This window comes from Ipomoea triloba, chromosome 10 (assembly GCF_003576645.1).
Source record: "Ipomoea triloba cultivar NCNSP0323 chromosome 10, ASM357664v1".
NCBI lineage: Eukaryota > Viridiplantae > Streptophyta > Magnoliopsida > Solanales > Convolvulaceae > Ipomoea > Ipomoea triloba.
Window position 1 is genome coordinate 28948187 of NC_044925.1, and position 19313 is coordinate 28967499.

General features: G+C 37.9%; 2 protein-coding genes across 5 annotated transcripts; both read left to right on the top strand.

The window, feature by feature from the left end:
- On the top strand, positions 1–12404 carry LOC116032094 (E3 ubiquitin-protein ligase UPL3-like). The gene is made up of 18 exons (XM_031274497.1): positions 1–1284; positions 1476–1586; positions 1732–1848; positions 1966–2136; positions 2253–2414; positions 3089–3337; positions 3531–3652; positions 3752–5129; positions 5756–5860; positions 6588–8156; positions 8261–8494; positions 8579–8683; positions 10803–10883; positions 10975–11043; positions 11195–11323; positions 11410–11532; positions 11830–12012; positions 12116–12404. Exons 1-17 carry the CDS (start codon positions 385–387, stop codon positions 11893–11895), a joined length of 5691 nt encoding a protein of 1896 aa, XP_031130357.1. The 5' UTR covers positions 1–384; the 3' UTR covers positions 11896–12012; positions 12116–12404.
- A 2778-nt stretch (positions 12405–15182) lies between these two features.
- Positions 15183–19305, top strand: LOC116032220. 4 transcript variants are annotated; one of them, XM_031274694.1, is made up of 11 exons: positions 15183–15304; positions 15701–16139; positions 16275–16375; positions 16500–16627; positions 16719–16867; positions 16975–17514; positions 17600–17851; positions 17922–18085; positions 18196–18426; positions 18513–18665; positions 18750–19305. In XM_031274694.1, the coding sequence occupies exons 2-11, from the start codon at positions 15965–15967 to the stop codon at positions 18993–18995; spliced, it is 2139 nt and encodes a 712-aa protein (XP_031130554.1). In that variant the 5' UTR covers positions 15183–15304; positions 15701–15964; the 3' UTR covers positions 18996–19305. The 4 variants fall into 4 exon arrangements, with proteins under 4 accessions (XP_031130554.1, XP_031130553.1, XP_031130552.1 ...); XM_031274693.1 differs by lacking the exon at positions 15183–15304 and adding an exon at positions 15311–15382; XM_031274692.1 differs by lacking the exon at positions 15183–15304 and adding an exon at positions 15392–15506.
- Positions 19306–19313: the final 8 nt, after the last annotated feature.

Genomic DNA, 19313 nt, shown 5'->3' on the forward strand with positions numbered 1-19313 from the left:
CCAAATTGAATCGGTGTTGTTCTATCGAGTAAAATAAAATAGAATAGGATACAAAATATTTCCGTTGCTCGTTTCATCCTCCATTTCCCCTGTTACATTCGTCATTTATCTAATTATATTATATCAAATCAGTCTCTTCGGCGCACCTCCGCGTTGATCAATCAAAGGCATAATTGCATATTGATTATAATAATCGAGTTTTTAATCGGGATTCTGAATTGATTTATGTTGGGGGTTGAGCTCAATCGGAATTTTATATCGTGGTAATTTAGTATAGGGTTTCTGATATTGAGGGAGATGAACAGGATTTTGGAACTAAGAGAGCGTCTGATCGCCGATTAACCGGCGAGGTGATTCCCTGCTTTGAGGGGTTTGGGCTTTTGTATGGAAACTCGGAGCCGGAAGCGGGCGGAGGCCACCTCATCAGCGCCTTCTTCTTCCTCTGGTCCAACCACCCGAGCTGCCAAGCGAGCTCGTTTGAACGCCTCCGCATCTACTCCCACTACTGCTACCGCCACTGCCTCTAATTCCGCGTCGATCGCTACTCGTTCCCGAGTGCCCACTCGTTCTCGTGCTGCCAACCGTTCCCAGGACTCAATTGCAGCTTCCGCACCGATGGACTCCACTAATGAATCCTCTGGGTCTGCCACCCGCAGTCGCCGCGGTAGGAACCCTACTCATACTTCCGATAAGGACAGTTCGGTTAAAGGCAAAGAGAAAGAACACGAGGTTAGGAGTAGGGGAAGGGATAGAGATGCTGAAAGGAGCATTGGGTTGAATCTAGAATCTGGGGGAGGTGACGATGATGAAAATGACAGTGAAGGAGGTGTTGGAATTTTGCAGCATAATTTAACTTCTGCAAACAGTGCACTTCAGGGTCTGCTCATGAAACTGGGTGCTGGGTTGGATGAGTTGCTTCCAAGCGCAGCAATGGGTTTGGGGTCTTCCTCGCATCAAAATGGTCGACTCAAGAAGATATTGTCCGGGCTTAGGGCGGATGGTGAGGAAGGAAAGCAAGTAGAGGCTTTGACACAGCTTTGTGATATGCTTTCCATAGGGACTGAGGATTCACTCAGCACTTTCTCAGTCGATTCGTTTGTTCCAGTGTTGGTTGGTTTACTTAATCATGAGAGTAATCCAGATATCATGCTTCTTGCTGCCAGGGCATTGACCCATCTGGTTGATGTTCTACCATCTTCATGTGAGGCAGTTGTACGTTATGGTGCAGTTTCATGCTTTGTTGCTCGCCTGCTCACAATTGAATACATGGACTTGGCTGAACAGGTGAGCTAGTTAAGAAGCTGGTGTGGAAGGCGTTTCACTGCCTTATGTAACATATTAACAGCATATTTAAATACAACCTGTATGCTTTTTTTTTTCCAAAGAAACAACCTTTATGCTTATTATTGCCAATATTTGGCTTCCAAAGAGAGTGTACTAATTGCTCTCCTTCTTTTCTTTCATTTTGAAACAAGTCTTTACAAGCTCTAAAGAAGATATCTCAGGAGCACCCTACAGCTTGTTTGAGAGCTGGTGCACTTATGGCTGTGCTTTCATACCTTGATTTCTTCTCTACTGGAGTTCAGGTGATATTGAGTTACCAGAAACTATGTTGTACATGATGACCTTTTTTGAGGGTCCTTACTCCTTAGATTGATGCCAACAACATATACTATCTTCATTAATTTCCATTAAGTCTAAAAAACTATTCATAACTCAATCTTCTGGCAGAGAGTAGCATTATCCACTGCTGCAAATATGTGCAAGAAACTCCCATCAGATGCAGCTGACTTTGTTATGGAAGCTGTTCCATTGTTAACAAACCTCCTTCAGTATCATGACGCCAAGGCAAGTCTATTATGCCAAAGATCCACATAATGAAAAAAATACACTGATTTTGGTCATTAAGTTGATTCCTATCTGATTTTTCCTTTTTACATTTTCTTTTGCTTGCAATTTGTATAGGTTCTAGAACATGCTTCCATCTGCTTGACTCGAATTGCTGAGGCATTTGGATCTTCTCCCAAGAAGTTGGATGTACTGTGTAATCATGGACTTCTTACACAAACTGCTTCTCTTATCTCTGCTAGTAATTCTGGCGGTGGTCAGGCTTCCCTTAGCACTTCAACATACACAGTACGCACAGTTTTTTTTAATAAATATATTTAAAGTAACTATTTCTGCTTTTCAGTGCTGTTCTTTTATTTACTTTTTATTTTTATTTTTATTTTTTGACTTGATGAGGTTTGTAGGGCTTGATTCGGCTTCTCTCAACATGTGCACGTGGCTCTCCTCTGGGAACAAAAACTTTGCTTCTCCTTGGAATCACTGGCATTCTTAAAGAAATTCTTTCTGGATATGGTCTTCTCAGCAATGTATCTGTTCCATCTGCTTTTAATAGACCACCGGAGCAGGTATAAGGCACCTTTATATAGTTTATAAATTGCACCATGTTATACTCCAAAGTTGTGCATTAAGTCAGATTGTCTTCTAATGTGATCTGAGAGATGTGAACCAAAGAAGCTGCTGAAAATTTTGATGCAGCATATTTCAGTACATAAATCATCAAGTATTCATTACTACAAATGCTTTTGAAATTTATAGCCATCTGGAGAACTTGATAGTTGTTTTTACTGTTTATGTATGCAATTTAGTGTTTCACACTAGATATCTTCCCTTCACTACTACTTGAATGGGAATTTGGGGATGTAAGACTACTTACTAAAAGAATAATTAAAAATAGAATTGGGGACGTAACACTAAATTTATAGGATTATTTTCTCATAGTTGCTCAAAGTTTGAATTTAATTACTAGTCTTGAGAATTGGTTGTTCAGAACGAAGTGGACTACTTTCTTCATGACAAGTTGCAAAAAGCCAAAAATCTGGTGTACTATAATTTGGTTCGATGTCACACCCTAACCTACCTCTTTGCTTTATAGAAGTATTAGGGAAAAGACATTGCAAGTTGTATCATTGGGTGGATCAGTGCTTTTACTCTTACTAGTTAGAAAAATTTACCTTTTCCCCCCCATATTTTTCATACGTCCAAGATTTTCACCCTTACTGGATTTCCTTTCAATGTCCAGATTTTTGAAATTGTGAATCTGGCTAATGAACTTCTCCCCTCATTACCTGATGGAACAATCTCTCTTCCAGTCAGCACTAATGTGTTTGTCAAGGGTTCTTTAAATAAGAAATCTATCGGTGGTGATTCTAGCAAACAGGAGGATGCAAATGCAACTTCTCAGGAGGTTTCATCCCGTGAGGAACTGTTAAAAGAGCAGCCTGAGCTTCTGCAGCAATTTGGAATCGACCTCCTTCCTGTTCTAATCCAGGTTAGTGTTTATTGAAATATAGAAATCCTAGGGGTATACCTAGGGCTATGCTAATGTATGACCTAAGGTTTCTATATTTTAACAGTATTTCATTTGACCAAACTGAAGTCCATAGTTTAATAAAATAGAACTAATAGGCATTCATTTACTTGTTCTTTTTGGTTGCATGATTTTGCTTGCGGTTTGCTATCAGATATATGGGTCTAGTGTGAATGGTCTTGTTCGGCACAAGTGTCTCTCAGTTATTGGGAAACTTATGTACTTCAGCACTGCTGATATGATTCAGTCCTTGAATAGCATCACTAGCATATCAAGGTATGAATTCTCGATTGATGTCTCTTTGCATGATATATCTACTCAACACTCCATTTTAAAATGCTTCTATATCTCATAATTATGTTGCTACTTCCCTAGTTTTTTGGCTGGTGTTTTAGCCTGGAAAGATCCTCAAGTACTGGTTCCTGCCCTTCAAATTGCTGAAATCTTAATGGAAAAGCTCCCTGGTACTTTTGCCAAAATGTTTGTTCGAGAGGGTGTTATTCATGCTGTAGATGCACTAGTATTAGCTTCTTCTGGCACTGCTTCTCAGCCATCATCCTCTGAGAAGGATAATGATTGTATACCTGCTTCATCATCTCGTTCCAGGCGTTATCGACGTCGAGGCTGTAATTCAAATACAGATACATTCTCCACTGAAGATCCTAAAAGTTCAGTTCCAAACATTGGCTCACCCCCAAATCCTAGGGAAGTTCCTACTGCCAGTTCTAGTCTTCGCATGGCTGTCGGTGCTCGTGCAAAAGCTTTCAAAGGAAAGTATTTCCCTTCAGATCCTGCGTCTACTGAAGCTGGTGTTACAGATGATCTTCTTTGCCTGAAGAATCTTTGTGCTATGCTGAATGCCACTCTTGATGGGCAAGTGATTAAAACCAAGGGAAAATCAAAAGCTTCTGGCCCTCAACTTGGTGAAATTTCTGCTGGTAAAGAGGAAAGTTTAATTGGTCTGATAGCTGAGATGCTGGGGGAGCTTAGCAAGGGAGATGGTGTTTCAACCTTTGAGTTTATTGGAAGTGGTGTTGTGGAGTCCTTGCTGAATTATTTTACATGTGGATACTTCTCTAAGGAAAGAATTTCAGATCCTCATCTTTCTAGGCTTCGACAACAAGCAATCAAAAGATACAAGTCTTTTATTGCTGTTGCCCTTCCTGTTGGTGTTGATGAAGGGAATTTGGCTCCTATGAGTGTTTTGGTTCAAAAGCTTCAAAATGCTCTCTCTTCCTTGGAGCGCTTCCCTGTTGCACGCCTTTCTTCTGGCTTAAGTGCTCTATCTCAACCTTTCAGGCTGCGTCTTTGTAGAGCACAAAGTGAAAAGTCCCTTCGCGATTATTCATCAAATGTTGTATTGATTGATCCACTTGCAACTTTAGCTGCCATAGAAGACTTCCTCTGGCCCCATGTTCACAGAATGGAATCTGAACAAAAGACCTCTGCATCAGTTGGCAATTCTGAGACAAGTACCATGCCTACTGGAGCTGGTGCACCATCTCCATCTACTTCAACTCCTGCTTCTCGTCGCCATTCTACACGATCAAGGTCTGTTCTGAATATAACAGATGCTGCAAAGGGATCATCACAAGAAAAAAATGCAAGCTCATTAAAAGGAAAGGGTAAGGCTGTTCTGAAATCAGCTCAAGAAGAGGGAAGCGGACCGCAAACAAGATATGCTTCTCATAGAAGAGCTGCTTTGGATAAAGAATCACAAGTTAATCCTGTGGATGTGAACTCCACTTCTGAGGTACTTTCACCTATTGAGTGTGATATTAATTCCTGTTTATTTCTCCAGTTGATGATTTCCTTATGCTTTTCATTTCTTTTTGGCTGGTCAAACTTTGTATTGAAAATTTTCTTTATAATTTATATGTTTGTCTTCCTTACTGTGCCCTTGGTTTTGCCTTTACCTCTGTTGCAAGGCCACTTTGATCTTGTTTTTATCTTTTCTGGAATCATAAAAGTATAAAACTATAATGCAATAAGAAAAAAAGAAAAATTCTTTGAGTCAGGTCTCCATTTAAGATTGTTTATACTGATTTGGATGGTATAGTCATATACTGTCGACTGAACAGGTTATTTGATATTGAAATCCTATTAATAATTATTCATTTATTTGTTCTAGCTGTAGTTGACATCAGGTGTATAATTTATGACACACTTGCTGTGTTCTTGAACTTATTAATGTTGCTCTGCTATTTTGTGTTTACTTATCTTCAGATTTCTGAATTTACTAATGCCATTGATTTTCTTGTCCTTCTTGATGCATGCTAGTGTGTTTAAAAAGATGAATGAGGCCATTCTTAGTTCTTATGAACCCTGACAGATTGGACAATTTTTATTTTTATTTTATTTTTCTTTTTCTTTCTGCAGGATGAGGACATTCCTCCTGTTGAAGTTGACAGTCCTTTGGTGATTGAAGATGATGATATCTCTGATGATGAAGATGAAGATGAAGATGAAGAGGACCATGACGATGTATGCCTTTTCTATTATTGGCTTATTGCTTTCTGTTCTTACAATTTTTTATGGGGCCTGTTTATCATGGTGTTGCTTTATCTCCATACACAGGAGCTTAAAATTTAACAAATTGGTGTTTTTAAGTAAACATCTTCAAGTTACAAAGTAAAGATTGTTTACCTAAAAAATTATACTACACACAAAAGTAAAGAGCTTCTAAATGGATTTGTTCTTTAAAAGAAAGACAGTGAAATATGGAATAATTGAGAGAATACCAAAATGTCTGGTTATTTCATGTCTGAGGGTGTTCATGCTATAAACTTGCATATAGTTCATTAGTTGAATGCACCAGATGATAGCACATGGACTAGTCGTCTAGTCCCTTTTTATGTATCATAGATATTGCTATCATGGAGTGGATGATGGGCGTCTTCAGATACTGGAGATGAGAGGAAAGCTTTTCCTTTTCTGGTCATTGTGCTTTTTGTTTGGTCAAAAACTTTTCCTTTCTGTAAGACATTTAAGGACTATGGCTTTTGAATCAAATGAAATGTTGATGGAACTGAAAAGATCTGACCATCGCCCCATGACCCACCCCTGTAGACAAAGGAAGAGATGTTTAGACATTGCTGTTGTCTTTGTATGGTTTGCCATCTTCTCTTAATCAACGAAAAGCTTTAGTCAGTTGCTGGTACTGTATGTGGTGGTGATTAAAAATGTTCTCATCCTTATTTTAATATTGCAGGTTTTGAGGGATGATTCACTTCCTCTTTGCATGCCTGATAAAGTGCATGATGTGAAACTGGGTGACTCCTCTGACGCCAGTCCTGTTGCCAATGCACCAAGTGATAGCCAGACAAATGCTGGTGGTGGTTCCTGCAGCATAGCTGCTTCCCTTCGAGGATCTGATTCTTCTGAGTTTAGGAGTGGAAGTTCTTATGGTTCTAGGGGTGCAATGTCATTTGCTGCAGCTGCAATGGCAGGACTCACGTCCAGAGGCGTGAGGGGAGGAAAGGACCGGCAAGGACATTCTCTCTTTACTTCTAATGATTCTGGAAGATTAATATTTTCCACGGGTGGGAAGCAGCTAAATAAGCATTTGACTATTTACCAGGCCATTCAACGGCAGCTTGTCCTAGATGAAGATGATGATGAGAGATATGGGGAAGGAGATTTTGTATTGAGTGATGGAAGCAGAATTTGGACCAACATTTACACCATCACATACCAAAGGGCAGGCAGCCAAGCTGAGAAGGGTGTGAATGGTGCTGGTACATCAACTTCCTCCAAGTCTACAAAAGCTAGTTCTTCAGTGGATTTAAGTGAAGATTCCTTACTGCATCAAATATCACTATTAGATAGTATTTTGCAGGGAGATCTTCCTTGTGATCTTGATAAAAGTAACCCTACATATAACATTTTATCACTTCTACGTGTACTGGAGGGTTTGAATCAGCTTGCACAGCGTATGCGGGTCCAGTCAGTGATTGACAATTTCTCTGAAGGGAAAATATGTAGTCTAGATGAACTAAATGTCAGTGGTGTCAAAATTCCTTCAGAGAAGTTTGTCAATAGTAAGCTCACTCCAAAGTTGGCTCGGCACATCCAGGATGCACTTGCACTCTGCAGTGGATCTCTTCCATCATGGTGTTACCTTTTAACAAAGGCTTGTCCCTTTCTGTTCCCATTTGAGACTAGGCGTCAGTACTTTTATTCAACTGCTTTTGGGTTGTCTCGAGCATTATATCGACTTCAACAGCAGCAAGGTGCTGAGGGTACTGGATTGACAAATGAGAGAGAGGTAAGGCTTGGGAGGCTACAGCGGCAGAAAGTCCGTGTCTCCAGGAATCGCATATTGGACTCTGCTGCAAAAGTAATGGAGATGTACTCTACCCAAAAAGCTGTTCTTGAAGTTGAATATTTTGGTGAAGTTGGAACAGGATTGGGCCCTACTCTAGAGTTTTATACCCTTCTAAGTCATGACCTACAGAAAGCAGGACTAGGAATGTGGAGAACAAGCTTACATCCCAACAAACATGCAGCAGAAATGGATGTTGATGAGCGAGTAAATGGAAAACCTGGTGATACCTTTGGCTTGAACTCGGATGGTGGTGATAAAGATCTTATCTTAGCACCTCTTGGGTTATTCCCACGTCCTTGGCCTCCAAGTGCAGAAAATACTGAGGATGGTAAATTCTCTAAGGTAATAGAATATTTCCGGCTACTAGGACGTGTATTGGCGAAAGCCCTTCAAGATGGGCGGCTTTTGGACCTTCCACTGTCTACTGCCTTCTATAAGCTTGTACTTGGTCAGGTAAGTTCTTAGCATTTACAGTTTTAGTCCACTTGCACATGTATATACATCTACTCCATATTAGTTTTTGCAATCACTGATAAATCAGTCAACTTTCTGTGCAGGAACTTGATCTGTATGATATTCTTTCTTTTGATGCTGAACTGGGTAAAACTATACAAGAGTTGCAAGCTCTTGTATGTCGGAAGCAATATCTAGAATCAACTGGAGGTGATAACAGAGACAAAAGTCACAAAACCACTGATTTATACTTTCATGGGACTCCAGTTGAAGACCTTTGCTTAGATTTCACTCTCCCAGGCTATCCCGAATATATTCTGAAACCAGGGGATGAAAATGTATATTTTGTTTCATTTTCCCTTAAATATTTTTGGTGTACCCATTTATTGTGCTACTCTCATTCACATATGCAATATGTGCAGGTTGATCTTAATAATTTGGAGGAGTACATATCTCTAGTGGTTGATGCAACAGTCAAGACTGGAATTGTGCAACAAATGGAAGCGTTTCGATCTGGCTTCAATCAGGTTTGTGATGCCATTTTATCTTATGTGGTCTTGTAGAATTGTGTAAGAATTTTCATTGTTGTTTAAAGCTCTGCTGATTGGTCAATCTAGTTTCAGTTCCCTATCATTCATAATATGCAGCACCTGAACAAGTAGATTTGTTTCTTTGCCTTGGGTTTAGGTGACGCTGTGCTAGACTACAACTAATTCTTACATGGAACTTCACTCTTTTTTCTTTTTTATTTGATACCACTGTGACACTGTTGTCTAGTGGTCTTCATAATGACTAGTGGAAGATGTTTAAATAGGCTGGTAAGGGAAAAGTCATCCTTTGAAAGTGTTGAAATTGAGGGATTGAAAGACCTGGCGGGTGGAGAATAACAATCACCCGCCAGTTAGGCGGAAGCAAAGTATTAGAGAAACCAGAGAATAATAGAATGTATGAGTATATTAGAATGAAAGAGTACAATGGGGTTCTTCTCTATGCCTCTATATATACTAAACTACCTACCAAATCTACCATAATAGGAATAGGAAACCCTAATAGGAATAGAAAACTAAGTTCAGTCCACTAGGAGTTTCCTAATATTGAATAATAGTTTCCTAATATTCAACACTCCCCCTCAAGCTGGAACATTTGAAAGTTCCAAGCTTGAATCAAAACAAACACTCTACCTCACTCAAAATTACAAATGAAAATTAAAAGCTAACTAGAGGATAACAGTGTTGGATGGCTTCAGAGGGACAATGCTATACACAACCCTTGGAAATGCATCAAGGGCGAAGCTTGTCACGAACATCCTTGGGAATAATGGCTCCAAGGGTAAACACGAACACCACCACAACAACATAAGCACTCTAGGATTGATGGCTTCAAAAGAGATTGCGCTATGCCTCACCCTTCCTTGGGAATGAAGACGAATGCACCAATAATGGAGCTGAACACAATCCTTGGGAATAAAGGTGAACACACCAAGAACGGAGCTGAACATGATCTTGGGAATGAACACACCAAGGATGGAGTTGAACACGAACCTCGGGAATGGAGATGAACACACCAAGGATGGAGTTGAACACGAACCTCGGGAATGGAGATGAACACACCAAGGATAGAGTAGGACATGCTAACAAAGCCTTCATTGAACTTCATTGAACTTCATTGAGAGCGGTAGAGGCGAAAAGGGAGCAAAGAATAGCAAAGGATGCAGTAGAGCCCATAGTAATGAAGATAAACTCAAAGCAACGAGATAAAGATAACCGGGAAAACAAAGTAAAATAGGTAAACTAGAACACCGTTTGATTATAGGTAGTCACACTCCCCCTTACGGCCTTACTTGAAACATGGGAAATAATCAAAGGCTTTTATAGTAGTGCTGAACCTTAACATCCATGGGATAAGGCATACCGGAGATAAAGGAATAGCACGGTTATACCAAAAACACAAACACCATGGGAAGAAGTTCGGCAACAAACCCAAAGAAGCTTTCAATTTCACCAAAAAGTCGAAAGAAGGCCAAAACAGCAATCTCAAGGGGTGGTTGGAGACGTTGACCGGCGAGGTTGACCGGAGTTGACTGTTGACCAGCTTTGACTGGCCGTTGACCGCCGTTGACCGGCGACCAACGAAAGATCTGAAAACACAGTCAGGAGCGTCTCGTCGAGACAAAACCAATGGTTGCAGCGGCGTCTTGATCGGAGACCGGAGGAAGGAGATCTGGCCGGAAAACAGTGGAGCTCCCTGGCGACGGCGGAACAACTAGGGTTTTGTCTAGGGTTTGTTTTAGGGTTTAGGCTCTGATACCATGTTGAAATTGAGGGATTGAAAGACCTGGCGAGTGGAGAATAACAATCACCCGCCAGTTAGGCGGAAACAAAGTATTAGAGAAACCAGAGAATAATAGAATGTATGAGTATATTAGAATGAAAGAGTACAATGGGGTTCTTCTCTATGCCTCTATATATACTAAACTACCTACCAAATCTACCATAATAGGAATAGGAAACCCTAATAGGAATAGAAAACTAAGTCCAGTCCACTAGGAGTTTCCTAATATTGAATAATAGTTTCCTAATATTCAACAGAAAGGACTGATGTGTGGCTTTTAATAGTGGTATTGATTCTGTGTTCTCTATTGACCAGGTATTTGATATTTCAACCCTACAAATATTTTCTCCAAATGAGTTGGACCATTTGCTTTGTGGCCGTCGAGAGTTGTGGAAGGTAGTACCTCTTCATATTGACTCTCATATCACTTAGGACTGACCTATCTTGCATTTGTATAATTACTTGAGTGATTTCTTTACATGTGCAGGCTGAGACACTGGTGGATCACATCAAGTTTGACCATGGTTACACTGCTAAGAGCCCTGCCATTATAAATGTACATTATTATTCTTGACTCTTGAAAAAAATGATTTTTTTTTTGGAGCAATAAAAAATAGCAAACTCCTCCTACCTACCCTCCAGGGGTTTTGATTAGCTATCATGCACATCCTTATCTTTTTGAAACTGATTGATTGATGTCTCTTTAGTTGCTGGAGATCATGGGTGAATTCACTCCTGAACAGCAAAGGTCTTTCTGTCAATTTGTTACTGGTGCTCCTCGGCTTCCTCCTGGTGGCCTGGCAGCGTTGAATCCCAAGTTGACAATTGTGAGGAAGGTATAAATGCATTTTCTGGATACACCTGCACATTGATTATTTGGTGTTTGTTGTGGTTTTTACATTTACCCACTTTGTGTTTTCAGCATTCTTCAAGCACTGGAAATGTGGGGCAAAATGGTAACGGGGCATCAGAGTCTGCAGATGATGACCTGCCTAGTGTAATGACTTGTGCTAATTACCTGAAACTTCCTCCATACTCCACCAAGGTATTTACTTGAATGATAGATGATATATGGGCATGGTTGGCAAAGTTTAAGGTTACCAATTATGATTATAATTTATGATCATGGACTATGAATGATTAAATCCAAAGTTATCTCTATGTATTGTTAGGTTTATACTAAAAATCTAAAATGCATAATTTAGAATGAACGATAGGCAAACACAAACACATGAAAAGTAGATTATTTAATTCGTAATGTGTGTAATGTGATGGTTCATCATGTTTATGTGGTGTCTCCTAATCCTGGTAAATTGAGATTCTTTTCTTGTTGTTTTTATAGGAAATGATGTACAAGAAGTTGGTGTATGCAATCAATGAAGGTCAAGGATCCTTTGATTTATCGTAGTTGAAGCAAAGTAAGTAGTTGGAGTTGTGCTTAACAGTTAGAAGTTTGATTGAAATTATTGGTGAAGAAGGAAGGGAGGAGTTCTGACTATTATCTATCCCAGCAGCAACATCTAAGGTTAGTATGTATGGAGAGTTGGGAATAACGTAAAACACAAGTCCTCCTTACCTTACCTTTTGTCATATCATTGTGATTCTAACCCAAATCTTCTTAAATTCAGCTCAAGATGGGGAGTCGTTGGAGGATGCAACTTTTTTTTAATCCTAGGGTGGTCGCCTCATTTCTGCTGCAAATTCTTGTAAATACGTAGAGAATCATTCTTTTAATTATTATTATTATTACTATTTTTAATTTTAACTAATTTAGATGATAGCTAGAATGGATATGCACATTTTATGGGCAGTGGTTGCCATCTTTCTCCGCTTAACACTACTGTTATTATGTTACGTTTATGCTTAGTATAGTAATAATAAATTTAATAATAACAAATAGAGTAAATTTCACTTTTAGTTGTTGACTATTGTGAAGGGTCTAACTGTTAGTTAAATATAATTACTTATGAATGGTCTAAGTGTTAGTTAGATCGTAAAATAATAAACTCAATAAAGTGTTTATCTTGTTCTAACATATAATTACAGAATTAGTTTTTGATCTATCAGCCTAAAGCAGTTTGCACCATTAAACCAAATAAAAGCAGTAAAGAAAACGTAAGATTTGGTAACCCAGTTCAGAGTACACAAGTACATATACGCTTACATCTGTGGGTATTCCATGAAAGAAACTGTCCAATTCTTCATTAACTTCAAGAAGACGAATCACATAATCAACAAAAAGAACACGAAGGACTCAATAAAAAAGTGCTAAAAACTTAGCTAAGTTGAAGAGCTCAATGAGTTTCTTGTTAGCTCAATGAAGTGTGGCATATTGACTTGATGTTGATTTCTTGTTAGCTCAATGAAGTAATCAAGTTACATGTTTAGCTCTTTATGAATTCCAGACGGATAGCAGTTTATCTCTTGTGAACTTGTTATCTTCAAAGCTAAGATAAAAATTAGATCATGCTATTACAGACTATAGTTCAAACTTCTAAAAACTTAATACAAGGACTGAACTAAATATTGAACAACTGCTCTATTCCATAAAATTTTAATAACATAAAGAGGTAAAAAAAATCTTCCTAAATCTTTTGAAATATGCATTTTATTAACAACATGCACATATAAAAACAATTAATTAATAATAATAATAATAACATACAGTTTTAATAAATAAAAAAAATATTGTTGATAATCATCATATAATACATTTCGTTGGTATGGACAAAGTGGGTCCTCGAATGCGATTGATTTTGTGGGTATATATATATATATATATATATATATATATATATATATACTGATTTTTTAAAGGATTTTTTTTTTTAAATTTTATAATCTGAAACACGTGGTATTGATCGTCAGTCGGTGATTTTGGGGGGAATGGAAAATGACGTTCCACCAAACAAAAGCACCCATCCACCCAGCTCTCTCCTTTAATTATTATTTTGCGGGCAATATATTGCAGAAAACTTTCTTATCAATTCCAACCTTCGAATTCATTTTAGTGATTTTACCATTGCACTGATATATTATTATTATTATTATTATTATTATTATTATTATTAATTTCAAACTTTATCCTCCTAGCTAGCTAACAAGTTTACTAATCTACTCATCAATTTTTTGAAAGTCAAATATACTTTTATCTCTTTAATTTTTTAATATCTTTTAGATTTTTCTACCACTATCTCTTTCCTTTACATTTTTCTTTCAAAGTAAAACCAAACTAATTAACTACCATCACCCACCCCAACAACAAATAGTAGCTGGGGGCCTGGGGATACCTATACAATTATTAATGTCATTGTGCTGCATGTAATTACAATCTTCAAAATCTTATGTTCTACCTCATTTAATTTGACAAAAGTAAATTTTTTTTTTATAAAAATATATTTAAACTCATAAATTTAATTAATTCAGATACTAGCTTTCACGATTATACATACAATTAATTAAAATTTTGAATTTTTAAGGTATATATATTATTGAAAAGAATCCCTCTAGACAAAAAGTCAGCATTAACCCCTTTCACTCCCAATTGTTAACTATGGTGAAGATGTATGGTAGGCCGGCTTTAGATGGTGGCTGGGTGCAAGGGGTAATAAATTTATTACCCTACAATCTACATGAAAGGTAGATAGGACCACAGTCGCCTTTCGTGACCCCAAGATTGCCTAGGATCGGAGTAGGACGACGCACCAAATGTTGACCACAATTCTATTATTAAAAAAAAAAAAAACTACAAATACCCTCTACTAATTTCAAAATAAATGAATACAGGGTAATAATAATGAAGTATAACATGTAAAAATTAAAGGTCACAAATATAATTATTATTGGGGTGAGATTAAATCATATGTAATCAAGTGTTTAATAAATTCAAATACAAATTGCACTAACAAAGATGGAAGTATTAGAGGAATAGATGTTAGTTGAGTATAGCAACAATAGTGGTGTTCTCCAAGATAAGTTGGGGAGATTATGTGAATATGCGGGTGGAAGATTCATTTTCATACTGAGAATTAACAATAAAATTTAGAGTACAGTATTAAAGAATTAAAAATAAAATGTGATAACGGGGAAACACTAATTACCATTTGATTAAAGGGAATAGAACCCTTATGAAACATGATTAGGCTTATGATATTTGACACACTTATCGTATGGTCTCTCATGGATTGTCCGCTGGCTTATTGTCGCCGTTATCATAACGTTGTGGAAACTGTAAACTTGCAATAGCCAGTAGAGAGTTGGAAGGCGAAGTTGTCGGTAGTTGTTAGTAACCGGAAATCCTAAATGGGTATCTAATCTCCGTGAATTGTTGCCTATTTAACTAACAAAATGCGAAGTATAATGATCTCCCCAGTTACAGCTTACACCATGAAGCCATGCAGCATGTAACATGTTAATTACGAAGTTTTTTTATAGTTTAATATAAATAAATAAATAAATAAAACAAAGTAGTAATTAAAAAAAAAAAAGAAAAAAAAAAGTAGTTGTATACTTGTATATATGTAAAAAGTGAATAACGTTTTTTACCTTAGAAAGCGGCTTTTCCGGAAATTCACTCTTAATTAGCTCACCGACGGTACCTTGGACCTCTGTTTCTGACCATTATTGTGATTGTCCTTGTTTTGGAGCGTGATCCTCATCTTGTCTGCCAATTCTATTCAAAATTTTCCTTCTTTTGTTTTAAAAATTGAATAAAGGAGAAGGTGAAATCATCTTTTTCGTCATCAGATCACCAACCTTTGGAATACTATATTATATTATATTATAATCTGTGTCATCTCAAGTGTTAGTTGAAGCAGGTTTGTAAATAGTATCTAATTGTGATATTAATTGGCGGCATTTTGCATCTTTTTAAAGTGGCCGGGTTCAAAATTTAGGTAGGGCTGTGTTGTCTCTTTATATTTATTGTTTTCCGGGGATTCAACATCTTTTTTGCAGATGCCATTTCCCTGTCTGTCTGTAGACTTTAATTTGGCTTAGCTTGATGGGTGTCCCAGACAGGTTTTACTTTTTTTATAAAAAAATTTATACGTGGTTGGAAATTGAAAGAAGCTTCCTTTTCTTAATTCATTGATTCCTTATGAACAATCAAATTAAAGATTTGAATTTTTGTAATTGGAGGAAATGTTAATGCTTGCGTCGGCAGTCAGATGACATGACATTAATTATTGTATTGGTTTTTGGTTGATTATTAGATGAAGATGGCGGGTTCAATAATCCTGGCTCAGTGTCCTGCAGAGCACTGCGGCATATGTTGTTCTTTAAACAGGAGGCTCCCACGATGTTGAACACATGCTTCCATATCTCAGTACCTGTTTCTGGAAGAATTGAATACATGTTTTGAGGGGAGGCCGGGGGGGTCAGATATATATATATAATTAAATTGAAGGGAGTTTTAATTTGGCCATCAATATATATATATATATATATAGAGAGAGAGAGAGAGTTGAGTCGTTGAGATGGGGGGTAAGGATGATAATTCAGGCGCAGAAGAGAAAAGGAGGAATGTGTTGGTTGGAATCCGTTTTGATGGGCATACTAAAGAGTTGCTAGACTGGGCCTTGGTGAAGGTTGCAGATCCGGGCGATAGGGTGCTCGCTATTCACGTTTCTACAAAGTCCTCCTCACCCTCAGGTATACATACATACATACATACATACTAATTTTATTTAACTACTAGCTAGCTTAGCTTGTAATTTGTAAATGGCTTTCTTGATCGAATGCTACTATACAGCAGCTGAAATACATGCATTTGTGTTGTGATATTAGATGACCCTAATGCTAAAGATGATTCCTCATCCTCATCCTCATCCTCGTCCTCGTTGGAAAGTTATCTGGATGATTACGATGGCTTATGTACTAAAAACCAGGTTTGCTTTGCTTTTTCTTTTCAAACTCTCTAGCTCAATCTACCATCAAGCTTGGCCCTGCGCTAGCCCTGTTACTATATATATATATATATATTGTTTTGAAAACCAACACAAACTCCATCAGGTTCATCTTAAAGCAGAGGTTTTGAAAGGAAGTTCAACAAGAAAGGTGCTGGTGAGGGAAGCAAAGAAGCATGATGCAGTAGCTGTAATAGTGGGGACAAGCAACCATAAAAGACCTCTTGGTTTTGGGTAAGCATCTATCATCTGCATTCATTTCAATTCTTCATTAATTCTACCTCTCCTCTCCTTGTAAAGATTTTTTTTCCAAGTGTTGAAAAAGGGACCCTACCTACCTGTCTTATCTTAGGGGAAGGGGATGGACTTCCATTGCTAAATACTGTGCAAAACAACTCCCCACCTCCGTTGAAGTTATGGCTATTCACAATGGGAGGATTGTATTCAGAAGAGGATCCAATTCTCAATACACAGGTTAATTGCCATACCATATATTCTTCCTCTATCAACATACCATATATTTTTGTTTTATTTTTTTCATTATATTGAATATTGATCCATGCATGGGGGGTATTATGTAGGTGGTGCTGGAGATCCGAGGCCAAGTTTCTATACAGAAAGAAGTTCCACTGTGGGGGATGGCCAGTCTGAATTTGGGGAATCTGTGATATCAGAAATGGGAAGGCTCAGCCATGAAGAAAGATGGACAGAGTGTTGTGAGAATTATTCACAGGATCAGGATGAAAGGTTGTCTACTACTAGTCCAAAGGGAACACACAAGAAAGGTTGCCTTTCTTTGGGTTCAATTTCTCTTCCTGTTGTTGAGCTTGATACGCTCCCCGGATGGCCCCTACTCCGGTATGAACCACCTGTGCCTGTTCCTGTGCATGCTAGAAAGATGTCTGTGGTACAGTGGGTGATGACCTTACCAAACCGATCTTTGCCAGACTTAGTTTCGAGCCCAAAGAGTTTAGAAGAAGAAAATTGCAGCTTTGTAGATAAAAATGAAAGCTGCAGTGAGCTTATTAATGATTTTAAGCTTCTGATTGAGACAAATTCCCCAGGCTGCAAATGGTTCAGCTATTCTGTTCTCACAACATCCACTTCTCAATTCTCTTCAGGTTTGGTTTAATTTGTTCATCATCTAGCTTCCTTATCTTTTGAAAACATAATATAATATAATTGTTTTACAAAACCGTTGTGCAGAAAATATAATTGGGAAAGGAGGGTGTAACCGAGTATACAAGGGAGTCCTTCCTGATGGCAAACGAGTTGCAGTCAAGATTTTGAAGTCCTCAAAAAAAGCTTGGAAGGATTTCATGCAGGAAGTTGATATCATGACTTCAGTGAAACACAAAAACATTGCACCTTTGCTTGGGATTTGTATTGAAGACAGTAGTGATTTAGTCTCGGTCTACAACTTTTTATCCAAGGGGAATTTGGAAGAAAATTTGCATGGTAAGTGTTCTTCTTCTACTACTGTATCTCATCTTATGGTTTTGATGTTATAATATAATTATTAAATCAGGGAAGGGAAAGGGACAGTCTCCATTGCCTTGGAAAGTAAGGTTGAGAATAGCTACAGGGATTGCTGAAGCCCTGAATTATCTTCACAATGAACACCCTCGGCCTATCATTCATAGAGATGTCAAATCCTCGAATATTCTTCTTGGAGATGAGTTTGAAGCAAAGGTATGCTATGCTTAACTATACGTGGTAGTTGAAAGGATAGGAAATCCTTTCAAACATAGTTATCCTTAACTATATGTTTGTTGCAATATTATATTATATATATAATGCAGTTATCTGATTTCGGGTTAGCTATATGGGGACCCACAAGGACATCCTTTGCAACTCACAGTGATGTGGTGGGAACCTTTGGTTATCTAGCTCCAGAGTATTTTATGTATGGAAAAGTGAGTGACAAGATTGATGTGTACTCCTTTGGCGTTGTTCTACTGGAACTGTTATCAGGGAGAAGAGCTATTGGATTTGAGAGTGCAAGGGGGGGCCAAGAAAGCTTGGTTATGTGGGTAAGAAAGCTGCAAATTCAATTCAATTCAATTCATGTGTGTGCAGTAGGTGGTTTAATTAATTATGATGATATGATATGGATCAGGCAAAACCGAAACTAGAGAGTGGAGACCTGAAAGGCATAATAGATGAAAATTTGAATGTAAATGGAGATGAGGAGGCTGAGGTGCAGAGAGTGGGTCTTGCAGCAAGACTGTGTCTTACACAAGCAGCTCGGTTTCGTCCTAACATAGCCCAGGTAAAAGAATGAATTGAATTGAAGATTTCATTTTGGGAATTAATTAAATTGAGGTCGGAATATATGTATGTATGTATGTATCAGATACTGAAGATGTTACGGGGGGAGAAAGATAGCAAGGGAGAAGAAGAAAATGAAAATGAAAATGAAGATGAATCGCAAAAGGTAGAGATGGATGATGAAGTGTATCCAGATTCAAGCGTAGAGTCACACATAAGTGTTGCCTTACTGGACTCCTCCGCATCCTTCAGCAGTGTGGACCAAAGCAGCCCTTACTCTGTAGAACAATACTTGAAGAAAAGATGGAGCAGATCTTCAAGCTTGGATTGATTCATTAGCTTTCATTTCATTTCTTTTCCGTGCCTCTAATTAATTTCTCAGATTCATTGTTTCACGGTTTGATTGTAGTTTAGTAGTAGTAATAATGTACGGAGTAGTATAGAACAAATGACACCCAGTCATGAATGAGGTGAGGTGAGGTGATGATGGATTTAATAAGTTTAGATATAGTAGACACTAGACAGACCGCTTCAGTTTTTGTGTTCACGTACAGTACAGTACATGATTCAATCCAATAAATTTCAATTTCATTATATGTTTGACAAAATAATAGTAAATGGATATAAATGTTTTCTCGTCCTATTTTGA

Bases quoted from the DNA above. Each gene is read 5' to 3' on its own strand.
- LOC116032220 (XM_031274694.1), top strand. From the start codon at position 15,965: ATGGGGGGTAAGGATGATAATTCAGGCGCAGAAGAGAAAAGGAGGAAT. The intron at 16,628-16,718 runs GTAAGCATCTAT...GTGTTGAAAAAG, and splicing joins AAAAGACCTCTTGGTTTTGG to GGACCCTACCTACCTGTCTT. The intron at 17,515-17,599 runs GTTTGGTTTAAT...ACCGTTGTGCAG, and splicing joins CACTTCTCAATTCTCTTCAG to AAAATATAATTGGGAAAGGA.
- LOC116032094 (XM_031274497.1), top strand. From the start codon at position 385: ATGGAAACTCGGAGCCGGAAGCGGGCGGAGGCCACCTCATCAGCGCCT. The intron at 5,130-5,755 runs GTACTTTCACCT...TTCTTTCTGCAG, and splicing joins ATGTGAACTCCACTTCTGAG to GATGAGGACATTCCTCCTGT. The intron at 11,533-11,829 runs GTATTTACTTGA...TTGTTTTTATAG, and splicing joins TTCCTCCATACTCCACCAAG to GAAATGATGTACAAGAAGTT.